This window comes from Bos mutus, chromosome 17 (genome assembly GCF_027580195.1).
Source record: "Bos mutus isolate GX-2022 chromosome 17, NWIPB_WYAK_1.1, whole genome shotgun sequence".
NCBI classification, from domain to species: domain Eukaryota; kingdom Metazoa; phylum Chordata; class Mammalia; order Artiodactyla; family Bovidae; genus Bos; species Bos mutus.
Genome location: NC_091633.1, coordinates 54,745,606 through 54,763,662, shown reverse-complemented (window position 1 = coordinate 54,763,662; position 18,057 = coordinate 54,745,606). Strand labels below are relative to the sequence as shown.

Genomic DNA, 18,057 nt, shown 5'->3' with positions numbered 1-18,057 from the left:
CAAAAAGGAAAGTGTAGGAGCAAAGGTTAGACTGGATTTTTACTTAAAGACCTCTTCTGTTTCCTTTTAAAATGGAATTCTCTACTTATGAGATGATAGCAATAAAGTGGCACTTCTTAGAACCCCTCATGTCACCTCCAGGTTGGTTTTATTACACGTGTGCCTCCCTGTGTGTATGTGGGGCCAGAGGGAAGACTGTCCCTCTCTTGCCTCGATCCTGGGATGCTCTGCCAAGAGTTGGAGAGGGCCCAGATCGGGGCTGCTCTGCTTCCCACTCCCTCCCCAGGTCTCTCTGCCTTGTGCCTTCAACTCTGCAAAGTTACTAGAGCCTCCTTCTAACCCAACCTAGTCTTCCTTTTGTCATCATCCAGCACATGTTTCCCCACAACCTCCTCTGTGTCAGCCTCCTTCACTAGAGCCCTATGAACTGGCCCTTGCAGAAAGGAAAGGGACAGACAGGTGAATTAGGTTTATACTTTCTAAATCCACAGTTAGCAAGACTTTTCTTAACTGGACTTTGCAGATAAGTCCAGTTAAACAGACACAGCACTCTCCAGGGTTAGATATCCCATTACCAGGAATGTAGAAGTTCAAAGTCAAGCATTCCTTCATGTCAGTGGGGTTGCCTCCTGCTCTGATCCAAACTCACCTCCTTCAGCACCTGTGAATTAGAAATAGAATCACTCATCTTTGCTGTCACCTGTTCACCACTGCTGTGAACCTGAACTGAACACTATGTGCAGCCCCACAAATGCATAGTAAGCAAGTCAGCCGTAGCCCTGACCTTCTTGGAGCTTGCTAAACAGACACTTAAGCAACCGTCCCAGTGTACAGGAAAACCTATGATGGGGAAGGAGAGGTGGCTTGGAAAAACTTATTCCAGAATTTCCATCCCAGTACAGGTGGGGGTAAAGAGGTGCCTGTTGTAGTTGGGGTGGGGAGGGGATGTGAGAGATTTCCTGGAGGAAGTGAAATCTAAGATCCAACCAGGAAGATGGGTAGCTATTACCAGGGAAGGGGCGAGAGAGGGGAGGAGTGTTTTCCAAGAGAAGAAAACAACCGGTACAGCGCCCTGGAGGCAAAAGGAAGCTTAAGCCCAAACAACGAAGAATGCCATCATTTAGGAGAACCAAAGAGTACAAAAGAGAACAAGGGAAAGAAAGAAGGAAATCCAGGAAAGTGTGATATCAGGGGACCCTTGCATGCCTGCTTTTAGAACAGAGCAGGCTACTATGTTATGAGATGCTGGGAGGTCAAGTACAATAAGAACCAAAAAGAAGTTTTGGGTTATATTAACCATTAATCTTCATTTCTGTGCTATTCAGTAAAGGCGTTAAATGCCATATTCTTCAAGGATTTTCAGTGTGCTTTGTAGTATTGCTAATTCCTTGATGTTCTCAGTTAAGCTGTGACAAGAATTTACGATAGGTATCAACACCTTTCTTGAGTATGGCACGTTTTGGCCCCAGTCTCACATGTAGCATTCATTTGAAAAATACTCCTAGATGATTCTTCCCAGTAAGACAAGCGTTGATTGCCTTAACTGTTTCTTTTCTTTTGTTCCACCCTTCAGTCTTTGGTTTGCTTACAATCTCTTAGTCTTGTGGACTCTGCTTTTGGATAAAAGCTCTTCGCAAAGAATTTGAATCGAAGGCTGGGCAGTTTTGAAATTAGATATATAACATCTTTCTGATATGTTCTAAATAATTTAACAATTCATTCATAGCAATGCATACTGCCATGCTTGAAGAGTCAACTGTGACTTGGAGATTTAGTCATTCTCTTTCCTGTTTCTTTTGCAGCTCCAAGAGACTGTGAAAAGGAAGTTGGAAGGAGCCCGATCACCACTTAATGGAGACCAGCAGAATGGGGCTTGCGATGGAAGCTTTTCTCCAACTAGCAAGCGGATACGAAAGGACATTCCCACGGGGATGGAAGCCATCAACAATTTACCCAACAACATGCCACTGCCTTCAGCTTCTCCACTTCACCAACTTGACCTGAAGCCTTCTTTGCCCTTGCAGAATAGCGGGACTCACACTCCTGGGCTTCTGGAAGACCTGAGTAAGAATGGGAGACTCCCAGAACTTAAACTTCCTGTGAATGGTTGCAGTGACCTGGAGGACAGCTTCACCATCTTGCAGAGCAAAGATCTCAAACAAGAACCTCTCGACGACCCTACTTGCATAGACACATCAGAAACCTCTCTTTCCAATCAGAACAAGCTGTTCTCAGACATTAACCTGAACGATCAGGAGTGGCAGGAGTTAATAGACGAACTGGCCAACACCGTTCCTGAAGACGACATACAGGACCTGTTCAATGAAGACTTTGAAGAGAAGAAGGAGCCGGAATTCTCGCAACCGGCCACAGAGACCCCGCTATCCCAGGAGAGCGCCAGCGTGAAGAGCGACCCGTCTCACTCTCCTTTCGCTCATGTCTCTCTGGGCTCCCCCCAGGCCAGGCCTTCTTCTTCGGGTCCTCCCTTCTCCACCGTCTCCGCGGCCACCAACTTACCTTCTGTGGCCACCACTCCCGTGGCGCCCAACCCTGCCAGCTCCCCAGCGAACTGTGCGGTCCAATCCCCTCAAACTCCGAACCCTTCTCACACACCGGGCCAGGCTCCGTCTCGGCCCGGAAATGGTTATCTCCTTAATCCTGCATCCGTGCCGGTGGCTGCTGCGGGCTCGGGCCCTGGGGCCATGCCCGGCTCTGACCTGTCCCCCGCCGAGCAGCTCAAGCAGATGGCCGCGCAGCAGCAGCAAAGGGCCAAACTCATGCAGCAGAAGCAGCAGCAGCAGCAGCACTCAAATCAGACTTCCAGTTGGTCTCCCTTAGGGCCCCCATCCAGTCCCTACGGAGCAGCTTTCACGGCGGAAAAACCAAATAGCCCCATGATGTACCCCCAAGCCTTTAACAACCAAAATCCTATAGTGCCTCCCATGGCCAACAACCTGCAGAAGACGACAATGAATAACTACCTCCCTCAGAATCACCTGAATATGATCAATCAGCAGCCAAATAACATGGGTACAAACTCCTTAAACAAACAGCACAATATTCTGACTTATGGCAACACTAAGCCTCTGACCCACTTTAATGCCGACTTGAGTCAGAGGATGACGCCCCCGATGGCCAATCCCAACAAAACCCCCCTCACGCCCTACATCCAGCAGCAGCCCCCACAGCCGCAGCCCCCGCAGCAGCCCCCACCTCAGCTCCAGGCCCCCAGGGCACACCTGAGTGAGGACCAGAAACGCGTGCTCCTCATCAAGCAGAAAGGAGTGATGAGTCAGCCCATGGCTTACCCGGCGCTGCCATCCCACGGTCAGGTAAGTGTGAAAGTGAGGCACTTGGAGAGGCTCTCGGGGTGCGTTTCAGACTGTCGACATGCGATGCTCTGCTTGCTTGTGCCATAAGGGGGTTAATTACTTTCAGACATCCTTCCTACACATCCTTGTGTTGTTACTAGGTTTGTTGAGAGTTTTTTTCTCTTCTTTCTAAGACATGGGACAAGGTGGCAGAGTATAACTTTCCTGTGTTTGAATGCTTGGGGATCGAACTTCTTTTATTCTGGACAGCAGATAAGAAACCAAAAATGGCGTAAGATGCTCACTCGATGGGAGGCTGTAGAGGTCATGTGACACAGCGTGTTGCTTCTCCTGTAGCTTCTCTCCCAGGTCGTGTGTGGTCCAAGACTGGGGAGGCGGGAAGGTCGGAGCCTTTCGGGATCTCTACAGCCATCTTATGAGGTCCTGAACATGCTCAGCCTGTCTTCCCTGTATTATGAGTTATGGAAATTTGGATTCCGGATAGTCAAAGGTGGGAGCATTTTCTGTGTTTTCAAAGTGAAGTAGAGGATAGATTTTTGTAGGACCGTGCAGCGTGTCAATACTTGTTGCTATACAAATGCACTGAGCAGCTGTTTCCACCTTGTGACTTGAGAGTGTACTAAAACCATCTCTGATTCATCAGCTATAATTCAGGAGAATTTGATGATGACTGTCTCTTAGTGCTGTGTCCAAGTCTCCTCTTTCCTGCTGTCTTTCTTCATGGTATCATGGTTATCAGGTGTAGGGATCCATGGTAAGAGTGAGTGCCAACCACTGGGGAGTGAATGAATACTCACTGACAAGCATCAACTGTCTCCTCACCCTGATCAATGTGGCCAGCAGCCAACACTCCTTTAATTTAACACTTTATCTGCCTCAAAGGGGAGAAGAAGTGGGGAAAAGCACCATCCTACTGACCTTACCCCTACACGGGTGACTTCATAAGCCATCATTTTATTGCCAGTTGATGTGAATTGTGGAGGCACAGTTCTGTTCTGTGGTCCTCTCTGGATGCCCACACTTGATGGCAGTTGGAGATTTTGCAGAAAAGTCTTTGCTTTAGGGGCCCTCGTGTGCAAACAGGTCTTAACTAGCACTTGGATACGCATCCACAGTGGGATGCTTTAGAAACACCGGGAATTAAGGTGGGCAGATCTTGCATCACTGGGTGCTGTTTGTGTCTGCCTCTCCTGGTATGCCCATCCCACCCCCACCCCCACCCCACCTCCCCAAGCTTGATGGAGACTGCAGGGCTGAGGGTGGTGCTGGCCTGCAGAGACAGGCCTGAGCTCTGTGGCTTGATGCTTGTCCTTCACAGCACTTCCAACCCAAAGCCCCACAGTGGTTTCTTGTCTGCACATGCCAACCAGCTCTAAAGAAATTCTGTCTGGAGAAATAAAAATATAGCTTGGTTGACATAAACTGCCATCAGTGTCTGGTAGAAAAACATCATTGAAATGGGAACTTTTTGTTTTATCCTGGTTTCATTAAAACTATACTATTGGAAAATGCAGCATTTGATACATTTCAGTGTTAAGTTCTGAAGCGTGCAGAAATACAGGTGATACACAGAGGTGTTTGCTGTAGTTCAGAGGTTTCTGAGATGGCAGGCTGTCAGCATGGTCATCCGCTGCTGATGACAAATACAAATTGTGCTTCCCCCTCCACTGTTTTTTTTTTTTTTTCCTCCTTCCTCCAAGCCAGACCAAAGGTGATTAATTCCAGCTCTGCACACGTGTGGGTACAATATGAGCCAACCTCCCTCCCCACCCTCACTGAACGTCTTTTGAAATTTGCTAGCTTGGGATGAAGCACCTGTCTTTGCTGGAACGTGAATCTTAAAGGTGCTATTTCAGGTCCTTATGCTTGCCTAGCTGTGAGTAACTGAAGCCTTGGACCACAGAGGTCATGTTTAGAAAGGACTCTGTCAAGTGATGAAGAAACAAAAGTGATGGTTTTCTGGATTAAATCTATGGGCTTTCCTCTCCTCCTTCCATCTCATGAGGTACTTTTAGGATGGACAGAATCTTCCTCATTAAAATAATCGTTTCTTAACCTCATAAAGAACCATCAAGCAAAATCATGCTTTTTAATGAAATGTCAACTCACCACTGAAACAAGCTTCAACATACATATGTAAACATGGGAATATCTTTCCGCAAACATACCATTTATTTCGTGCTTTTATCTGATTGTGGAGAAGTATTGACACAGCTCTCAGAGTAGTTAATTACACTCTATGCGAGTACTCTGCACAAATATGAGCATGAATTACAGGTAAGATATAAAGTATAGTTATACATAGGTGTAGTTCAAATTTGTTTTCTGCTGTTGCTAGTGAAAATTCATTTTATTCTTTGTTGGCCACAAGGACCGCGATGAACACTTAGTTTTAATGAGTAACTTGAGCACCAAAGCCAATAACACTAGAACACTAGAACATATATTTTGAGATAATTTTCTTGTACAGATGTTTACTTATTTGAGACATTAGCAGCAAATGCCATTTCTCCTAGGAACAAATAGAAATCCACTTTGTTCCTGAAGGTTTCAAGAAGGAGGGAACCAAAAATTGAGAAAAACAAAAAATAATTTATTCCAAAATTTTGAATATGTTTTACCTGACAGCTCCAGTTCTCAGAATTTCATATTATTCCTTGCAATGCAAAAATTGAGCAACGATTTGTATACAAAGGTTATGCTCTTGGTATTACTTGGGATTGTGAAAATTAGGACCATAATAAGCATTTTGGAAAAATAAATAATATACCTGGAAATCGTGCTATTAATGAATGATTGATCACATGGGAATGCTCATAGTACAAGCGAAATAAGCAGATGAGATTACAGTTTGTATGTCACAATCCAAATTGTGTTTTTTAATATGTATAGAAAAACACTGAATAACTAAAACATAAAGAATGATATTTCTGATGGTAAAATTTGAGCACTTATTGTTTTCCTCTTTATACTTGACTCGGTTTTTTAAAATGTTTTTTAAAATGTTTTAAAAAATCATACATGTATATATGTATGTATATATTCTATCATTAGGAAAAAAAAACTTTTTTAAGGGAAGAAAATATTCTGTATTTTAGAAGTTTACACTTTACTTATTCAAAGACTCCTTATCCAATTTGCCAATAGAACTGAGGTGATATTATTACTTTCTATTCGTTTATGTATATGAGTTGTGAATCCCTGCTTATAGAGGTAGTTCAGAACCCTTCTCCCCACCCTTCACTCTCTTTTCCTTTCTCTCCTCACATCCCCTTTCACTCCTTACAATCTTAATTCATCAGCTAAAACAGTGACAATGAGAGTATTAATAAAATTTCCACTAGTATAATCCTTCAACTCTTCTCCAAGTTGTGCTCTTGCACAACTTATTTCTTTGATCATCTCTCCCTTCCTTTTTCTCCTTTTCCAAACTTCTCTTCATCAAAACTTCTATTTTGCTTTCTAATTTTTAAAATATGCGTTTCTGTGATGGAATAACCAGAACTTACTTTGGTCATGTCTAATTATCTTTTCCTGATCTTGTTTTTCAAGGACAGGATCTCTCATCATGCTCTTTTTTTTTTTTTTTTTTTTTTGCTAGTTTTTGCATAGCACCTAACACTATGTCTTAAACATAGGGATGTTTCATAAGTCATTTGATGGCAATGATCAATGTTTGGGCCAAAAATATATTTGCAGTTGATGATCGGCTCCAACAGGGAGAGGGTTAGCACAAATAACACAGAGCGGCTATTGAGATCCAACAGAAGACCTGGAAAGGCAAGTCAAAAAAGAATCCTTGGCTAGGGTGGTTATCTTGAACCTATGGAACAACGAGATTGCTAAGACAGCAAACTCTGTCTCTGTGTGTGACAAGCAGAAAAACAACAGAGCAGCTATGGCCGAAGTAAAAGCAAAAGCCAGTGGCTACTTGGCTGGTCAAGGAGGGGACAGCGATAGCCAGAGCCCCAGAATAATTCTTACAGGGAAGAGCAGAAAGTGAATAATTTCCAAAATGGATGTTAATTTTTACTCGTTGCAATTATAGGTCTAGATGAATCATGAGCACTTGGCTACTGTATTCTTCATATGTGTGTTTGTGTCTATCCTAATGAGTCCGTATATGAGTATATTTTACAGAATGTTTTCCCTTTTCAATGTGATTTTACTGAAATCTATTGGGCCCCTTGTGAGGTATATCATTAATATTATAAGCTTTGTAGCCATCGAATCTGCAGACAAGGAACAGAGCTCTGATATTCACAGACATCATGGAAGTCTCTTTGAAGACACATTTTTTCTTAACTTCAAAAACTTGGTGCCCCTTTGTTTAGTTTCTGTAAATATATATATTATTGATTTTTTCCAAATGATACATGACCTAGTTCAGAAAGTCAAGCATACTGTAAGGCTTAGGATAAGAAAGAACAGTCCCTTGTATTACCCCTCCATTCTAATTTCTGCTTCCCAAAGGTGGTTGCTTCAACTCATTCAGTTATTTTCTCTTATTTATCTCCATAAACTGCTGTTCCTTAGCATTTCAGTTATTCGACTCTCAATACAAGGATTTAATTCAGTTGCAAGACCTCCTCACAAACAACCCCCGCCTCACACTATCTCTTTTTCTCTTCCCATACTCTCAGTAGAACTAAATAGATCACAAACTATGACTTTGAAACTATTCTATATTTACATGACTGATTTCTGCATAGTGCCTCAGAGTTTAGCTATGCAGTGTGCTATGGTTATATTTCCGTTCTTATGTAACTTTTTGTTTTCCCTGGAATTTATAACTGTCTCTGTTTTTAATTGGTGTTATTTCTGCTCCCTGGGCTTCTCTGGTGGCTCAGATGATAAAGAATCTGCCTGCAATGCAGGAGACAGAGGTTTGATCCCTGAGTCTGAAACATCAGCTGGAGAAGGGAATGGCAGCTCACTCCAGTATTCTTGTCTGGAGAATTCCAGGGACGGAGGAGCCTGGTGGGCTGTAGCCCATGTGGTCACAAAGAGTCAAACACGACTGAGCGACCAACACTTTTTTTTTTTTGTCTCCGCTCCTACTTTCAATGTGTCCTCAACCTTTCTGACCCTGTAAAAGTTTTAATAGGATCAAGCACTTCAAATGATCTTGATTATTATTTTCTTTCATTTTTTTCTCTCTCTCCCTCTTTCTCTCCTTCCCTCCTCCTCCTCCCACCTCCTACTTCCCACTCTCTCTCAATCTCTTTCTCCTTCTGTCTCCCTCTGTTTCTTTCTCTTCTTCAGTGTCTCTCCTGAAGACTTACAGACTTTCATTCCAGTTTTCTGTCCTACACGTTTCTTGGCCGGCTGCTTAAGTGAAGTCATGCAGCTGGCCTTCACCCTTCGCTATCATTCTTGAACTATTTCCTCCCCTCCTGTGCTGCGCTGTTTTCTTGATCCCTCCTCTTCTTTCTTGGCTTAGCCCTGCAAATTGGTAGAGCACATTCTCAGTGCTTAAGAAAGGGTGTACAGGACATCGGCTTTTATTTCAAAAATTCTTTATTCATTTTTAGTCTTACTGTTCTCTTAAAGCTCATTACAGGTGAGAAGCAATGATTTATTTCATTGTTCCATGTAGCTCTGATGATAATTTTTATTAATTTTTATTGGAGTACAGTTGCTTTACAATGTTGTATTAGTTTCTGCTGTACAGCAAAGTGACTCAGTTATACGTATGCATAGATCCCCTCTTTTTAAGATTTCCTTCCCATTTAGGCCACCACAGAGCACTGACTAGAGTGCTATAGAGTAGGTTCTCATTAGTTATCTATTTTACGCATAGTAATGTATATACGTCAAATCCCATCTCCCAATTCAGGGAGATTGTTTTTATGAAAATGATTTTTGAGAATGTCTTTATCCTCACATTTGATTCAGAGTTTGCCAGATGTAGAATTATAGTGAAGAAAACATATTCCATCAGAACTGAAAAGGCATTTTTTCATCGTCCTGTGGCTTTCATACTGGTGAGAAGTCCAGTGACATTTGGATTTCCCACTCTATGTGTATAATCTGTTTTTTCACTCTGAGAACTTTTAAAATCTTACTTTATCCCTGAAATTTCATGACAATATGCCTTAATGTAGCTATTTTTCATCCACTATGTCTGGTACTGTGACCTTTTTCTTTTTTTGGAAATGTGTCTTTAAGATATGTTCTTATATGATTTCTTTGATTGTTTCTTCCTTGTCTTTTCTCTCTTTCTTTCTTTCTGGAAGTTTATTCATCATGTAGCAGACCTCCTGATTGTTCTCTAGTTTTTGTATGTTTTCAGTTTTCCATATCTTTGCCTTTTCACAAAATGTGTTCTGTGAGATTTTCTTAACTTTACATTCCAACTCTAAAATTAACCATTTTATTTATCACATTTTGTGCTTCCCTGATAGCTCAGTTGGTAAAGAATCCGCCTGCAATGCAGGAGACACCAGTTCAATTCCTGGGTCGGGAATATCCCCTGGAGAAGGGGATAGGCTACCCACTCCAATATTCTTGGGCTTCCCTGGTGGCTCAGCTGGTAAAGAATCCGTTTTAAATTTTCATAAGCTCTTCTTTGTTCTCTGACTTATCCCTTTCAACCTAAGCATATTAATTCTCATTTAAAATTAATTTTCCTTGTACTCCCTGCTTTGCCTTTGTTTCTCCTAAGCACCCTTTTTCCATATGCTCATTTTATTTTTCTTTCTTTCATGTTAGAAGCTTTTCTCTTTGTTTATTTAAAGAGTGAGGCACAATAAAGCTAATTCATTGCTCTGTGCACTTCAACAAGGCTTGTCAAATGTGGGGCTTCACTGTAGAGGGATTGAGCTAGAAACCCAGCCATGTCACTGGGTCAGTGTCTGCAGATTTTTACCGCAGTGGCCAGTCAGAAAAGACTCTCTCAACCTCATCACAGAGAGTTGTGAATCTCGAGGCTGGCTTTCTGGAACTAAGCAGAGGAAGGGAATTGGCAGGTGGTGGTGGTGGCAAAGCGTATTTCACTAACTTTTCTGTAGGCTTTCAATTTATCTCCCAGTTTTGTACGGCTTCTCAGTTCACTCTCAGCCAGAACTGGGACGTAGGATTCCGGAGTCTTGTGGCTTCACCTCTCCAGACTCCTTCTTCTGGAGTTGTGTAGCTGGTCCACCGCTTCACAAAACACAAATGTAGCCCATGTTCCTTTTGTGTGCGCTCTGGCATTCAGAAGTGCTTCTGCCACCTGAGACTTTACAACATCCCTTACCCTGACCCATCTTGTTGATTTTTGGCTTCCTCTACCAGCAGCAGCAGCAGCAGCTACCAAGAGTAAGGGTTAGCTTTCTCTAAAGAACTCAGTTATCACCACTCAGCCATCTGATTTTCAGCTTCCAAAATTTCGTTGACACCCTTGATGGCTATTTCCATCTCCCGTGCTCTTTTGTTTTTGGATGCTTATATCATTTTTATTCCTTTATTGTCACTATGCCAGGGAGTTGGAGAAATCCAAGATGAATGAGGATGGTCCATTTACCAGAGGCTTGCTCGGTGACTTTCTAAATATTGAATATTGTCCAGTATTGAAATGTATGTGTTACAACGTATTTCACATTATTACTTCTAACATATTGGACTTTTAACAGTGCTGGTTTCAGGAATGCTAAAGTACTCTCTTGACATGAAATTTACATGTCAAATACATACGTTCAGAAGGACAGGGAAGAGTCACATGATCATCATGCTATTTTAGAATAAGAGCTGGTGATTATAACCGTTGGGTAGCTTTTAGGATCTCAAAAATATCGACTGGCTTCAAGGACTAGAAAAACAATTTAAGTTCCATGACCCTGACTAAGCCAACAGAGTCTGGCAAGTCAGATGCAAGGCACAATATTGACAGAACCCTCGTCACAGATTGAATGCAGGGCCTCCCACGCAGGGGAAACCTACGGGCAGAAGCGCTACCAAACTCCGTACAGTAAATAAAACGTTCCAACTGATGGGTGTGATAGGCCATTTCCATCCACATACTGGCATACTTTGAAAATCCTGACTGATATTCTGTCAGAGTCTTAGAAATATGAGGCTAAGAGTAAACAGCCGAAAAAGAGAACTTTTAGGAAAGGAATTCATTTTCTAAGAGTATTGTGGAAGAAAAAGGTTTTAATTAGCCCCCTATGAGAATACTCTGTAAAGGTTTTGTGGAATGAGAATATTCTTGTTTACTGAGAGAGCTTATACCCCGTCAAACAGTCGTTATGAAATTTGGGGTGGGGTAGGGGGGCTCCTGAGGATCACCTAGGGAAATTGTTCAAGATATAGGGAATCAGATTCCACTGCTAAGGACTCGGAATCAGTAGGTCTGGGATGAGGCTTGGAAAGGTGCATTTTAAAGCCATCCACCACCATTTTCTAATGGAGAAGTGGTGCATAAGATAACTCTGAACTGCAAGTAAAGCAAACTGTGTTTATTTCATTGCCCGATATTTGCATATGCTTAAATTATTGTCTGTGGAACTATAAGTTCTGCAAGGTCTCAGACTTGTATCATTTAAAGTAAGATGGAAAAATTACGCTACTCTGCTTACCAGATTTATTTTTTAGGATATAGCAAGTTTTTAAAACATTTCTTTTTTTTTGGAGTACAGTTGCTTTACAATGTTGTATTATTTTCTGCAGGATAGCAAAGTGAATCAGCCATTCGTATACTTATATCCCCTCCGTTTTGGATTTCTTTCCCATTTAGGTCACCACAGAGCACTGAACAGAGTGCCTTGCGCTATGCAACAGGTTCTCGTTAGTTATAGGATAAGAGAGTTTTTTTAAGAGATGAAATCTTGTGGATCCTGGCTATGTTTTTTTTAAATTATGGAACTGCTCCTATTGATTCTCTTAATAAGACAAAACAGTTCATTCTCCATGCTGCCCCCAACCAAGGTGAAGAGTGGAATTTCCCCTTGTTTCCCAGAGAGAGGGCTGGTTATCCAGTCCTCTGTTTTATTAATAGGCATACCGAGGCCCCTGCCTTGTGTGTCAAGTAGCATTTTTCAAGATCTGTGGGAAGAGAGACTACCATGACATGGAAAGTGTGCAGATTAGCGGAAACACAAGGCTTACTGAGGACCTCTTTGGGGACATCCTCCTCAGGACAAGACTGCTGGCAGACATGTCAGTAGGACCGCAATTTGGGGTTCTGTGTTTTGACATCGTTACATCAAGAACAGCATCCAAGCACCTTTCCCAGATGTTCCAGGGCTCTGAGAGAGGTGTTGACTTAGCCAGATGCTCAATTTCATTCTACTTCCAGAGTCACAGCTTCCCAGGTGGCGCTGGTGGTAAAGAACCTGCCTGCTAATGCAGGAGATGTAAGAGACACAGGTTCGATCCCTGGGTTGGGAAGATCCTCTGGAGAAGGAAATGGCAACCCACTCCAGTATTCTTGCATGGAGAACCCCATGGACAGAGGAGCCTAGCAAGCTGTTGTCCACAGTGTCGCAAAGAGTCAGATATGACTGAACCATGGCATAGCACTAGAGTCATAGATTTCCTTCCTTGCAAGACCATTCACTGAATCCTAAGCCCCAGCCCTGGAGAAGGCAGTGGCACCCCACTCCAGTACTCTTGCCTGGAAAATCCCTTGGACGGAGGAGCCTGGTAGGCTGCAGTCCATGGAGTCGCTAAGAGTCGGACACGACTGAGTGACTTCACTTTCACTTTTCACTTTTCGTGCATTGAGAAGGAAATGGCAACCCACTCCAGTGTTCTTGCCTGGAGAATCCCAGGGATGGTGGAGCCTGGTGGGCTGCCGTCTATGGGGTCGCACAGAGTCGGACACGACTGAAGGGACTTAACAGCAACAGCAGCAGCAAGCCCCAGCCCAGTGATGTTCACTGCATTCACATGTAAGAGAGTAGAGCTGGCTTTATTTTTACGCTGACAGGAGCCTACTAGCCTGAAGGTCTATCACAAGTATATAAAATTGTGAAACCTGACCAGGCATACTCTCCCCGAGTGTATTCACTTCTGAAATTCTTAGAATTCCAAATTTAGACGAAGAAGAGATACCAAAATAAAGTCACCTACAGTGTCTGGCAGTATGTAGTCTGGTTGGGGAGATGAGAAGGCTTATGATGCAAGTCAATCTGTGTAGTTGCTAAGTCGTGTCGGACTCTTTCTTTGAGACCCCATGGACTCTAGCCTGCCAGGCTCTCCTGTCCGTGGGATTCTCCAGGCAAGAATACTGAAGTGGGTTGCCATTTCCTCCTCCAGGCGATCATCCTTACCCAGGGATCGAACACACATCTCCTGCATTGGCAGGCAGGTTCTTTATCAGTGAGCCACCAGTGAAACCCCTAAATCTGAGTTTGTTTCTATTTTTTGCATATGTATTCATTGGTTAAGTGCCATCTTACTAGGTTCTTCATTAAGGCTTACAGGCAGAGAGAGGGCAAGGGTCAGGAGTGCAAGGAGTAGAAAGGAGAAGCCTTCAAGGGGGAGGTAAGCTTGAGTTAGGAGTCAGATGGGTAGAGGGTGGGTGGAAAGACATTCTGGGGCAGGTAAGGAATTTTTCCTTAAGAGATGATACAGATGATGGCCAGGCTGTTGGAGAATAGTGAGGTGAAATGTATGGGATAACAGCTAGGGTACTTTCTACTCTTTGAAGTAGGAGACAGTAAGAATATCCATCAGGATGTGGCATTTAAATTTTAAGGAAAAACAGTGCATTTAGAGGAAAGGAATAATAGAACTTGGTGAGTGAATATATGATAAGAGGAAAGGGAAATGAATCATATATTTATGACCATAAAGTTAAATATTAGGTGGTATAATAGTTTCTGAAAGATGACAGACTTCTTATATATACATCTAAACATCAAAACTTATTTGTATACAAAGCAACTCAAACAGTTGTTAATATTTATCTTATTCTGCTGGCTTGTATTTCTTGTTTGCTAAGGTACAGGTTCCACACTCAGTAAAAGATGTAAAGGAAGCTCATAGCACCTTTTAAAAAGTTTGTGTTAAACTGAGCCACAAATAGCTCCTCCTGTGTTTTAGAGTTGGGTTTTTTTGTTTTAACAAGCATTTAATTGTCAATAAATTCATATTATTGTGAAAATGGTTGTTTTCATTATTTAGAATAGTGTTAGACTATCATATTGGAGAAGGAAATGGCAACCCACTCCAGTGTTCTTGCCTGGAGAATCCCAGGAGTGGCGGAGCCTGGTGGGCTGCCGTCTATGGGGTCGCACAGAGTCGGACATGACTGAAGCAACTTAGCAGCAGCAGCAACAGACTATCATATGTTCCTTTTGCTTAATATTTTTATCATAAGGATTTACTTGGTCACATCTGTGACTTGAAGAAAGTACTCTATAAAATAGTCATTATGCAAGAATACCAGATGAACAGAGTTCCAAGCTTTCACACATAATACATCATCATTCATTAACTAGTTATGGCAACTCTGGACTTTTATTTGGGAAAAAAAAAAAAAAAACTTTTTTCCTGTACAAAGATATTCTATAATATCTTGGTTCCTGAGCAAGTTTCTGTGGAATTAATCTTTTTTACACACCAAATGGTTTGCATCTGACCCAGTGCATAAAGAATCAAAATACCTTTCATGAGTTAATTACGTTGCTAATACATTGTCATGATTAGTTAATATGATTCATGAGATTATGCAGCGTACGTACACATTTTCATTTACTAAAGAGTAAGTATCGACCCCATGTAGTATCCAAACTGATAACTCTCATTTATTAATATTATGATTTTCTAGAAGAGGTTTTACCAACATACCTGTATTCCCTAATTGCTTTTGCATCTGAGATGTTTGAAAGTTTATCTGGGCTTTTTTTCTGCACTGAGCTTCAGCCAGTTCATACAAAGGACATTAACGAGCTTGTCAGGCCACCAATGCTTGCAGTACCAAACTGAAGTTAGACAGTGTTTCAAAGGAAAAGGTCATCTCTGGGGTGCCTGGGAAGTGGTCAGGAAGTGGTCAGTCCCTCTGAGCAGATGGACTGAAGCTGCAGCCTCCCAGGCACCCCAGGTGTGATGGCAGCCCCCTTGCACACTCCACTGGACGCCGTTGCACTATTAATGAATTCTGTAACCACAGATGAGGGCTCTGACACACCTTCTCATTCCTGAAAAGCCATGAGGCACAGAGCAGAGAGTCAGCTTCTCAGGCCCGTGCAATAAGAATCAAGAGTTCTGTGTGTCGCCCAGTGCCAGACTGTGCTGTGGCCTGGCGGGGCCTGGAGTGTGACACTATCAGGCTGAAGGGTGACCAAAGGCCTTGGGATGCAGGGTGGGTCATGTCCAACTGTAGAGAAGCCTTCATGGCAGATAATGCTAGTTTCAAATATCACCTCTAAGATATTCATAGTTCGTTTCAATAGTTGGATTTTCATAGCTAATTTCAATATCACTTCTGAGATTGCTGTGGCAGAAAAGGCCAGAGAAAATCAGTCTCTTAGAGCTGTGACAGGTTTGGATGTACCAAACTCTAGAGCAGCACCACCCATTGAAATAGTGTCCAAATCACAAATACAAGCCATGGAATTTTAAAATTCCTATTCATCACATCATGAAAGGCCCAAAGAAACAAAATTAAGTTAAATATATATTTTTTATTTTTAATAAAATAGTTTTATAAAATATTTTAATTTTAATATATTTATATTTTAATGTTTTATAATATAACATTATGATGTAATATAAAATATATTGCATCTGAAACGATCACAACATTGTTAATTGGCTATACTCAACATAAAATATAAAGTTAAATAATACATATCATATATATTATTATATAATTTTAATATAACTTTATTTACTAGTATATGTTATTTAATACATTCTTATTTTTTCAATATATGAAAATATGAGGTTATATTGATGTGTAATCAATATAAAAATTATTAGTGAGACATTTGACATTGTTTTTTTAGACCAAGTCTTTGAAATCAGATGTGTCTATTATATTTACAGCACAGCTCAATTTGCGCAGGCCACGTCTTTATAGCCACACGTGCCTAGTGGCCACGGTGTGGGATGGACAGGTCTAAAATAACAACAGCAAAAGTCTGCTCAGTGATCAGAAAGGTGACTGGCAGTATGAAAGCTGTGAAGCAGGAGGAATATGTTTTGGCTGTTTCAGAGACGCCGATTCTTTTTGTCACCTCTTAACAGCTCTGTGACCCTAAACTGGACAGAAGAGACTAGTGCCCCCTGTTGCCCTCCAGCCATCCAGCCATCCACACGCAGCAGGCTCTATGTCCTCGTCATTAGAATTCACCTGCTGTGTGTGTGTGTGTGTGTGTGTGTGTGTGTGTGTGTGTGTAACATGGGGACTTCCGCTTATTCATCCAAACCCCATCATCAATGTATAACATTTGTGAGCAGCAGCCTTGGGGCCATATAAACATCCTGCAGCGGGTCAGGAGCCCCTGACCCCTTATTAACATGTCAATGAGAGTGGCTGGTGCTCTGGGCTTGTTTTCTAGGGTTTTGATGAGCTTCATTAATTATGTTGAGAGAAAAAGGTGTGCAGCTGGAGAAGAACCCACTTAGCGCCACGTGAATGTGAATAATTGGACAGTTGGCAGAGTGTTAAATCAGCGGTCTAGGGAGAGAAACTCGTGAATAAACACAATTCCCCCAAACGCCACAGAGCAGGCACCGTTGCCTGGCCCACCACCTCCACCTTCTCCAGACTTGAGAACTGGCTGGTGTGAACTGGTGTGAAGTCAAGAGCAGACTGTGGAGCTAGGACAGATACTCAGACCCTGCCTTCATCGTTTCGTTATCTGTGGATCTTGGGCAGGTTACATAAACTCTGAGCTCCTTGGACAGGTTGCGTAAGCTCTCTCTGAGCTCTAGTTTTTTCACCTAGAAAATGGGGACTGTAATAATAGGATTGTTATGATGATTCCGTGTCTTAATTTATGTGAAGCATTAGAATAGTATCAGATCCACAGTATGTACTATCTGCATTTTTTAATTTAAAATATTAATCATATCATAAGCTATTCACACCTTTTTAATCCTCTAGGAGAGTATAACTGTCTTTCAGTTTTCTTCTAAGCTAACTTCATTCATTCCTTCATTCAATAGACATTTATTATATACCTGAAATACTTAGGTTCTGGGCATACAAAGATGGAAAGAGTCTGGGAGAAACATTATCATATATATGAAAATTATGTGGACAGAGACTGCAAACAAAATGGCAAAAGTGGATTAATATTCTCTTTTAAAAGCCCACTGTTAGCAAGTTTTAAGTGCTGATAAAAAGGATTTTCCTTCATCCTGGCCATGACAAGATTGTTCCTCCTGCAATTACCCCTGTTTAAAACTAGAATTACTTGTCATATTTTAACACATGAATATGTATACTTTTTGTTCATTTCTATAAAATGAGCAAAAACACCTCAAGAGAAAATCTATTTCCCCATCCCTTAACTTAAAAAGATCTCTTAGACTATTTGAGGCCTGATTATTTCTGAAATCTTAGGATATAAGAAAAATCATTTGTCTTTGTAAAATTCAGAAGCTTAAAAGGAGCTGAGATTTAATTCAAATGAAACACAGAACAGCTAACCTTCTCGTGTCTTAGGAGCAAGTAAACAAGTATTCCCAAAATAATGAAAGCTATGATTACTTTAAAGCCTCTCTCTCTCTCTCTCTCTCTCTCTGGGGAGTTATTAAAACAGGCATTTTAGTAAAACTTTTAAAA

General features: G+C 41.8%; 1 protein-coding gene across 2 annotated transcripts in view; it reads left to right on the top strand.

Annotated features, from left to right (window-relative positions):
• MAML3 (mastermind like transcriptional coactivator 3) overlaps positions 1-18,057 on the top strand; it is a 459,597-nt gene that overhangs the window by 274,916 nt on the left and 166,624 nt on the right. For both annotated transcript variants that reach the window (XM_070386559.1, XM_070386558.1), the window contains exon 2: positions 1,803-3,332. In XM_070386559.1, the coding sequence (XP_070242660.1) occupies positions 1,803-3,332 (1,530 nt within the window). The remainder of the gene's footprint in view (positions 1-1,802; positions 3,333-18,057) is intronic.